The 10,425-nt window shown below is 35.5% G+C and overlaps 1 protein-coding gene across 1 annotated transcript; it reads right to left on the bottom strand.

Annotated features, from left to right (window-relative positions):
• Nucleotides 1–6,414: 6,414 nt before the first annotated feature.
• Nucleotides 6,415–8,658, bottom strand: LOC128989291 (uncharacterized protein K02A2.6-like). The gene has a single exon (XM_054411170.1). It carries the CDS (start codon nt 8,656–8,658, stop codon nt 6,415–6,417), a length of 2,244 nt encoding a protein of 747 aa, XP_054267145.1.
• Between the last annotated feature and the right edge of the window lie 1,767 nt (nt 8,659–10,425).

Genomic DNA, 10,425 nt, shown 5'->3' with positions numbered 1-10,425 from the left:
CGTCAAGAGCTACCTGACCGCTCGCCGCTTCAGGGTCTCCGTTGGACGGGCAACCTCCACACCACGGCCAGTCTCTTCGGGTGTGCCACAGGGGTCGGTTCTCGGGCCGATACTCTACCTGTGGTACACCAATGACATACCCCTGGTGCCGAGAGTGCAGCTCTCGCTTTATGCAGATGATGCGCTCTTCACTGCCACCTCCGCCAACCTGAGGATGTCCAGGGTGTATGTCCAGCGACAGCTGGACCCTTTTGCTGCCGTGGCTGACGAAGTGGCGAGTCAAAGTCAACGCTGACAAGAGTGAGGCCATCTCCTTCACGAGGTCGAGGAGGCAGGACGATGGTCAACACCTCCACCTAGACGGGGCCGACATCCCATGGAAGCGCCGGGTGAAGTACCTCGGCGTCTTGCTGGATCAGCGACTCACCCTGACTCCCCACGTCGAGAGGGTCTGCGACCTCGCCAGGAAAGGTCTTGGCGCCATCCGCCCGCTGCTCAGGTCACGGAAGTTGTCGACGGCTGCAAGAGTCCGACTCTACACGGCCCTGCTTCGGCCTGTCCTCACGTACGCAGCCCCTGCATGGTACCACCTCACCTGCAGAACCGCTAGACGGAGGCTGCTCGTCGTCCAGAGCAAGGCTCTTCGGCAGGCGACAGATTCACCCTGGTACGTGAGGAACTCCGTCATCAGGGACTCCACAACAGTGACAACTCTCCGAGACTTCGTCGACGGCCTTCGAGCGAGACTTGAAGAGACGGCGGATGTTTCTCCGTGGGAACATATCAGGGACCTGGTCGCTGAGGATGTTCCGCAGCTCCGCCCCCAGATCAACGAATAACCCCCAGGAACGACGTTGACGTCTACAGGTAGCTGAGCTACCAGGGCTTGGACCCACAGCAGACCGGAAGTATATGCTCCCAGCGAGCAGGCACTTCCCCCAGACGTGGCGCTAGTCGCCACAATCATATGAACTTGACTTGACTATTTTGACAAAATTGATTTGATTTTGTTAATATTTTTCATACTTCTTAAGGATAATGATAAGTGTCTTATACCAAGAAAATGATTGGCCACCAATATAAGTTTATAAAAACAGCAGAACATGTTAAATAAGGCGTTTACATTATGTGTGAATAAAGACAGTAGTATGTGTCTTAAACATAAATAACAATATGCAACCATTAACCAATATCACAACTAAAACACTATAATCAATTAGTTATGCCAACTAGTTCATTAATTTACCATATTTTATGTTTTATATTTTACAATCTGAGCAATGTGTATTACAAACTGTTTTCTTGATCGCAAAATAAATAAGAAATCAACCTCCATCGGTAATCTTCTTAAGAATGGTCTATTTTTGTGACGTGTTTTATGACGTGTTGTAACGTGTTGTTGTAGCTCCCACTTGTTTCTTTGCAATGATAGAAGTGATAGTCTTATCACGAACGACGTGTTAAACAAACTTGTCAAACTTTGTTAACATCCAACATCATTAATGACGACAGATTTAATGTTTACAAACAGTCAACAATCCAGCCATTAAATAAATTGGGGCATGGTATTTTACAGATACAACTATTTCATTTGTGATGTTAACAATATTAAACGTAGGCCTTATATAAAAGAAATTATTTAACAAAATGTGAAATTGTATTTTTGCAATAAATAAATCTTTGAGCTGATGTAACATTTAAAATTGGTTATAACAAACACAAAAACTAAAAAAGGAAATACACAAAACTTAAATGGGGTGTTTTCTAAGATATAAAAACGAACTTCATAAAACTAAAACCAAAATACTAATAAAAAAATACTAATAAATATATGTATGGTATATTGCTATAGTTCAGTAATAGCAATCTCTTCGTGGCACACCCTATATAGGTTTCAATGATACATATTTATATAACGCTAACGAATAACTCAATGTATTTTAATTAAACTGTATTCATTAAAATATCTGCCATTATTCGGTGATTTGCCAATAGTGCTAAATTCATAGTAACGTTTAATGGTAATTTATCGAATATATTCAACTAGCCAAACAATGTAGAGTAATCTACTAGCATATAATTAATATACAATATCCATACTGTATTGAACAACATTGTTAATTGGAACATCTACTTCATATTTAAATCAGTTAACAATTAAATCGTTATAGGCATTTGAAATTGGTTTTCAGATTTTTTCTCGTGCTGCTTGCTTTTATGACCGGCTAGAAATCGTTTAGACATAGACTTGTTTAAGGGACAATTAAAATATTCGATGCACAAGTTTCTGAGGAAATATATATATTTCAAAACCCAACAGAGTACCTAATATTATTTTCTGAAATTATAATATTTGAACCCTTATATTGTTGGTTTAATTTGTATCATAAATGGTTTAACCGGTCAATTAAAAGTAAAGGACCGCATTTTTATCTTATGCTTTGACAGTTTTTTTAAAGCAAAAATATAAATATCATTTGGGTCACACTCGTAACCTTGAAAGAATCTTTGATTGTGAATTTCTTTCATTGAAGTGCCAAGAAGAGAGTATAACTAATTTTCCATTAAATGAAGAAAAAATGAAACACGTAAGTTCAACATTTTATTTTTTAATAAACTGGTTAAAGTACAAAGAATTACTTAATTTCTTACAATACAGAACATAGCCATATCCTTATGATTAACAGTTAAAGTACAACAATTCTTCACATATTTATAAATTGTTCCATATTATAAATCATTATTCATCACCACTTGAACAAGATTATAAACATCTTACGCATGTAATAATTTTTATGAGAATAAAAAGTGGTTCTGAAAAGTAATTTACCAGATAAACGTTTCAATAAAGACATTTTATTTATTAATTATTTAATGTCGCTATAAAGAAGTAGATATACTGTTAAGATTTTTTGATTAAAACTTGTAGGGTAATTTTGTCCCGAAAAATCTCACCGACAGGACTGTTAAAGACGTTTGTGTTATGTTCAGCTGAATGACCTTATTGATCTTACCTCTTTTATCTCCAGAAGTCCAAAATAAAATGAAGAATCTTAAAATACAAGATTAAGTTTTATAAATGCCAACTGGAGCTTTTAATAGTTGCCATAGTACATAAATAAGAGTTGCTTCCTTTTGCTTTTTTAAACTTTATTTCTTTTTTGACGTTTTACTAAATACCGCTTGACATTACTTAATTTGTTTTTACACGACATCTTTCTTCAGGACCGATCCCTCTTAATACTTTTATATTGTGAAGTTAGCTTTACTTTCATAACACCACCTGATAAAAATACTGTCACCCTACAAAACCTTCCGTTGGAATAGGATTTTCCTCACAAAGTGTTGATTTTACTGAACAAAATAAACAATCTATACGCATATGGGTAGCTACAGTATTACAATTGTAAAATACTGTACTGTACTTAAAAGATTGAACCTCATGCTATGAACTGCTCTTAAGGATTTTTTTTCATGTTTATTCTCTGAATATTAGATTATTACAAACAGTCTTTGTGGCTAATTTATAAAAAAAGGTTAGTGAAGATGAGAGAATATTTCTAGACGTATGACTGATGACGCTGGGACAGTTTTGACAGGTTCGTGTTTAATGATAGGAGATTGAATATTGACTGATGATACCTCTGCGCTGAAATAGGAGATCCTTTCTCATTTTATATATTTTAAAATACCTAGTATCATCATCCAATATCTTAAAATACAAATACACTCTACGCTGATCAATTCAATTATTTTTAGAAAGCATTACGATGATAAAAAAAACCGTTAGAGATCTCTATTGTAATAAAATCTCTAAATAGTCATAAAAAATGTTTTAGTATTTCATACTTGAACGTGTATTGTTATCTAAAAACGTCATCTCAAATGAAGTCCCTGAAAAATCATGTTTTTTTTATATTTTATAAGCTAATATTTTTGGACTTATTAACAAATATTTATCTTGTACGACCACAAGTTTAGAACTCAAAGTTTTAGGATTTAAAGTACGACAAATATACAATTAAAAAAAAAAAACAAAGAGGTAGCGAAAATTGCTCTTCATATATCTAAACTTACTTAGGAAATAGAATAGCAGTTATTCTTTACTCAAACTCCAAATCCAAGTAAACAATTTAAAATATAAAAACTAACACAAAATTTAACAAGAATATTTGTAGCTTCGACTTCTATATAAATATATACCTTAGTCAGAGTATTGGCGTAATTGTAATTAATAATCAATCTTCCTTAGAGTTTAAATTGATCCAACCACAATCACCTGCTAAGCAATTCAGACAGTATCCGGGGGAAAACAGCACAATCATTAGTCAATGACAGGGCAGATTGAATCTATTGACCATCACTCACTACGGGCTGGAACTCTTCTGCCTTTTGTTTAAATTGACTAAATAGGTAGGCCTACTAATTCATGGTATCTCCAGGCATTTTAAAAAATTTAGATTAAATGGGAATTTCCCCATAAAAACCAATTAAATAACAGAAAAAACAGATTTTCTCAAAAATGGTCTGAACGACTTTGATAAAAGTTTAGTATGTTATAGTCCTTTAGGTATTGATCAAAATGGTACAAACCCTATTTCCGTAACTGTTACGGTTAAAAATTGATTGTAACTTATGTTCTTTTCCCAAGATAAATCCCATAAATTACAAAAGATAGGTTTTTGGAAAAAATTCGGTGTTGATTAAAATTAATGTGTTATGGTCCTTATAATTCTAAACAAAATAATGCAACCCACATTTTTCTTAAACAAATACGGTTAACAATTTATTGAATTTTTTGTGATTTTTTCCTACAAAATCATCTTAGTTACTCCCACCACTTACCCATGATAAAGATTGTTGAGAAGCTCATGGGAGAAAGTATAATTCAGATTGCTGATACCATTTACTTTTACTTATTTTAACCGTAGGAACAAAACAGTTGTGAGCCACTGCTCTAAGTGACTTGTAATCATTATAAATAATCCAAGAGTTACTTCGTGTTTCATAGATTCGATGATTTTTTAATATTCTTCATTTATAGTGTCGAACCTGAAGACTATTAGCCCAGTCAATAAATGTTTTTTATCGCAACTAAATGGTGGAAAGCTGGATTTTTTATATGTGATAGAACCACATGAGAGGTGTATTTTCCCAAAAGTCCCCACTTCTACCCCTTGAGCTTTCCCCCCCACCCCCCTCCAAAAAAAGAAATTGCAGTGATTTACTTAATTGATCATAATTCGAATGTTATGTAAGTTATCGAGCTGCAATTTGTTTTGTTTTATTTCTGATTAGTTTTCCTACAACTTTTGTATTTACAACATTTTTCTAAAACCAATACTTAGGGAGATATAAAATTTAAACTTCGTTAAAAGCTTTGTTTCAGAGTGCAAAATCTTGTTTTTCTCTATGTATACTTTTAAATATAAATAATACGCAAATATGGTTCAAACTAAAGTTTTAGTACGTTTTTCAAGGTTTACAAATGTATTATTGGTTAGTCATCTAGGTGACCGGGTGAAGAGCTGAGCGTCGGCAAAGTGAGGGCGTGCGCGCTAGTTGAACACCTCTGCGCTGCGTCATCGCATCTAGCCCAGCCAATAAACGCACCAACTGCCTTTTTTCGTAGCTAAATAGTAGAAAACTGAGTTTGTTATATGTGATAGAACCACTTAAGACGTGTATTTTGCAAAAAGTTCCTGAAACTCCCCCCCCCCACCCCCTCCAACCCCCTCCAAACCTGGAAATATCAGTTGTTAACTTTATAATTCAAATTTTACGCATGCCATGTAGTGAAATTTGGTTTAGTATTATTTATAATTAGTTTATCTACAACTGTTGTACTAAAGATTTTCTTATAAAACTATATCCAAAGGGATATAACGTTAAAATTTTTTTTTATAATGTTTATGTTTATGAGTACACAATTTTGTTTTACCCTCTATATATTTTTTTCCAAATAAAATACGCAAAATGTTACAAACAAAAACTTTAGTAGGTTTATAAATATATATTTGATTAGTCATCAGCATCCGCGTAGCCCCGCCCGTCGATACATAGCCTAATAAGGACCGGCACCGCTAAGTTCTCAACTGTTTTATATAAATCCTAAGACTTCCTAATTTGTAGCCTACATTACAACCAAAACAATCTGTTTCCAAGCTAAACCGTGACTAAATGAATCACCTCACGGTCAGTAAAATTTTTCGTCGACTCACTAATCCTTGATACAATGATAAAGCTTCATAAATTATATTTATTTATTGGTACTGAACACTGGTTTTTAATAGAACTCACCATAAAAACTCCAAAACTAACATAAACACAACAAATAATAATAATAATAAATATTACATCATCTGATTTAAGATAGAATAAATGTCACATGTCACATGTCCTTTTTTTTCAATTTCAATCTTTTTTCTTTTCCATTTTAAATTGTCTCAGTTGGCACCGGTTTCTTCTGAAAACTGCTCCGCTGTCCATTTGTACAAAATAGGAATTCGGGCTTTTGTGTTTCTTGACAACTTTTCCTTTTGCCCATCCTCGAGTTCCCTTTTGGACATAAACTTCTTCGCCCTCCTTTAATTCTGGAAGTAGATGAGCCGATCTGTCATAATATGTTTTTTGTTTTTCTTGGGCTTGCTTCAAATTTAGAACTGTTTCATTGGTAGGGAAGAGTGGTTTCATGGAATCTTTAGTAGCAGGAAGAACAGTCTTTAGTAGTCTTCCCATTAGCATTTGAGCAGGTGCTCTGAGATTAGCTTTAGGAGTATTATTGTAATCGATTATGGCCAGGTTTGGATCTCCCTTGGTCTTTAGCGTTTTAGACAGCATTGACTTTAAAGTTTGTATAGCCCTCTCCACCATCCCGTTAGATTTTGTGTAGTACGGAGACGAAGTTATATGCTCAATTTTATATCTTTCTGTGAACGTGGAAAACTTGTGGCTATCGAACGGAGGGCCATTATCGGAGTGTAATTTCTTAGGCAGGCCATGAGATCTAAATATCTGTGTCAAACCTGCAGTTACTGAATCAGCTGTTGTTGTACTCATCTTCTTTACTTCCACAAATTTGGAATGATAGTCAATCACTAGCATGTGATTGGTATTGTTAATTTTGAAGAAATCAACTCCAATTTCTTCCCATGGGATTTCTGGCACTGGATATAGTTTAAGAGGTTCTTTTGGGTTTGATCTTTGGTATTCCTGGCATGTTGTACATTGGTCTACTGTGTTTTTTATGTCTCTCATCATTCCTGGCCAGTACCAAGCCATCTGTGCTCTGTTTTGGCACGAATTAATTCCTTGGTGTGAAGCGTGTAGTTGCCTCAGCATGTCGGGTCGCAGCTCACTCGGAATAACAAGTCGGTCTTCCATATATATCAGATCATCGTATAAATGTAATTGATACCTTTTTTCCCAAAAAGGGTGAGCTTTGTCATCACAATTTTGTTTGTGTTCAGGCCATCCAAGTTCTATGTAAAAACGTACTTGCTTTAGTGCGGCATCCCTTTCTGTAGCATATTTATGTCTATTTACTACATCGTCATTAGCAAAAACTGCCAGGGAGTAAACTACCTCAGCTCCGTTGTCCAGATAACTTGTGTTTAAATGTTCATCTATTGGAGCTCTCGACAGGGAGTCTGCAATGAACATTTTTTTCCCCGGTACGTGAACTAATTTAAAATTGTATCTCATCAGTTCCATCATCATTCTCTGAAGCCGTGGTGATAGACTTGCTATAGGTTTGTTTAAAAGACCAAGTAGAGGTTTGTGATCTGTCTCTATTGTGAAGTCTGTTCCATATAGGTAATAGTGGAACTTTTTACAACCATTTACTACTGCCAGAAGCTCTTTTTCAATCTGGCTGTACCTTTGCTGAGTTGCTGTTAAAGCTGAAGAGCTGTAGCCGATAGGATGGTCATTTTGAAAAACAACGGCCCCGAGGCCAAATTTGCTAGCATCTACAGACAAAGTAGACTTCTTTCTTCCATCAAAATAGGCCAAAACAGGAACCTTTGTTATCTCCTCCTTTAATGCTTCAAAACATTTTTGTTCTATACTTGTCCATATAAAAGACTTGTTTTTGCTCATCAGTAATCGTAGTGGTCCTGTTTTATCAGATAGATTATCAATGAACCTTCCTACATATGTAATCATTCCCAAAAATCTTTGGAGGTCATTTTTATCCCTAGGGCTCGGGTAGTCCTGAATAGCCTTCAGTTTGCATTCGGTTATTGAAATACCTTGTGGAGTAAGTTTGTGACCTAGATATTGGACACTTTCACGGCCAATCTGGCTTTTTTCTTTAGACAGCTTAAGTCCAAAATATCTTGCCTTTTCTAAGAAAGCAGCCAGTCTTTCATCATGTTCTTCTTTTGAGTTACCAAACACTAGGACGTCATCTATGTATGCACTCACTCCCTCCAATCCACAGGTTACATGGTCCATTGCTTTTTGGAAAATCTCTGGGGAACTATTCAATCCGAAAGGTAGTCTACAATAACTAAATCGGCCAAAAGGAGTAGCAATGGTGCATAACCGAGAACTATTCTCTGATAACGGTATCTGTAGAAATGCTGAAGAAGCATCCAGTACACTGAAGTATCTTGCACCATCCAACTGTGAGAAAATTTCTTGGAGCGTCGCCATTTTGTAGTGTTCCCTTTTTATATATTTATTAAGAGTTCTTGGATCAATACAAATTCTAACTTTACCATTTGGCTTCTTTGCTATTACAATCGGATGTACCCAATCAGTAGGTTCGCTTACCTCTCTTAAAATACCGTCTTTGACCATTTTATTTATCTCTTCCCTAACTGTATCATTTAAAGCTTTAGGGATAGCTCTGGCAGGAATAACTTTAGGAACTGCGGTATCTTCAAGTTTTATATCATAAACGAATGGTAATTTTCCTAGCTCATCACCAAATACATAATAAAACCTATCGTACACACTTTCACTTGGTTTAGTTATTTCATTTACTCTAGAAATGAGATTCAGTTCTTGGCATGTTTTAAGCCCTAATATGGGACAGGCATCTTCATTCACAATGTAGAATTCTGCTAAAAAATTTCTTTTAGAACCCCCCAGTGTACAATTTAGAAGGCAAGTACCTACAACTTTGATGTCATGCCCACTATAAGACTTGAGGCGTTTACCTGGAGTCGTCATGTTAGCGTCAGGAGCTATTTGTTGATAAAGCTTGTAAGGAATAACATTGACGTCGGCGCCAGTATCGAGCTTAAAAGATATGTCAACCCCATTTACGGTAATATTCTGACACCAACTATATTTTGAGTCTACAGTGTTGACAACAATAGTTTCAATACTTAAGTCCTGACTATCGCCACTAATTCCCACTTCATTAGGTTCAATGTCCTCATTAGATTCAATGTTATGAATGTTTTGGGCCTTACAGGCGTTTGCAAAGTGATTAAATTTCTTGCATTTTATACATTTCTTTCCCCAAGCAGGACAATTTCTGTAATTGTGAGTTTTTAAACATTTAGAGCAGACTTTAACTTGTCTTTTATTTGTAATGTTACTCGAATTTGGTAAAGTAATGTTATGAATTTTAGATCCTACATTAGTTGTTTCGTCAAGTTGTGAATCAAGTTTCATTAGTTGCACTTGTTTTTTACTCTCGTCCCTAGCCGTGCAGTAGTGAATTGCTTTATCAAGTTTCAAATCACTCGTCATCAACAACCTTTCTTTACACGCTTCATCTTTAGTCCCTATTATCAATAGATCTCTTACAAGGCTTTCTTCCTGATCCCCGAACTGACATTTTTTTGCCTGATTTTTTAGACTAGTTACAAATGACTGAACTGATTCGTCGGACTTTTGCCTGAGGTTAAAGAAAGTATACCTATTAATAACAGTGTTTACTTTAGGCTCAAAGTATTCGTCAAAACATTTAATTACAGTGTCTAAATTGTCTTTTTCCCCATCATCCAATTCAAAGGTGTTGAAAATGTCTAGGCAACCATCCCCCATTAAACATAGCAGTAAAGCAACTTTGATTTTCCCCGACTTTTTAGATTTTTCAGTTGCTTCCAGGTACAACAGAAATTTTTGCTTGAACTTAGTCCATTCATTTAATGTGTTGCTATTTAAATCAATAGCTGACGGAGGTTTTAAAAGGTCCATTATTCTATTTAAGTTTGTATATTACCTTTACCGCTGCCACCAATGATAAAGCTTCATAAATTATATTTATTTATTGGTACTGAACACTGGTTTTTAATAGAACTCACCATAAAAACTCCAAAACTAACATAAACACAACAAACAATAATAATAATAAATATTACATCATCTGATTTAAGATAGAATAAATGTCACATGTCACAGATACAAGCTGCGTCCTATCGTTGATATGTCCCTCTCTTCATGCTTCCCGCTAGCAAATAAAAT

The sequence above is a fragment of the Macrosteles quadrilineatus genome, unplaced genomic scaffold (genome assembly GCF_028750875.1).
Source record: "Macrosteles quadrilineatus isolate MER2022 unplaced genomic scaffold, UCM_ALF_1.0 Scaffold_3__2_contigs__length_128488019, whole genome shotgun sequence".
Lineage (NCBI taxonomy): Eukaryota > Metazoa > Arthropoda > Insecta > Hemiptera > Cicadellidae > Macrosteles > Macrosteles quadrilineatus.
Note: the sequence above shows the minus strand (reverse complement) of the source record. Positions and strands in the feature narration are given on the sequence as shown.

Bases quoted from the DNA above. Each gene is read 5' to 3' on its own strand.
- LOC128989291 (XM_054411170.1), bottom strand. From the start codon at position 8,658: ATGGCGACGCTCCAAGAAATTTTCTCACAGTTGGATGGTGCAAGATAC.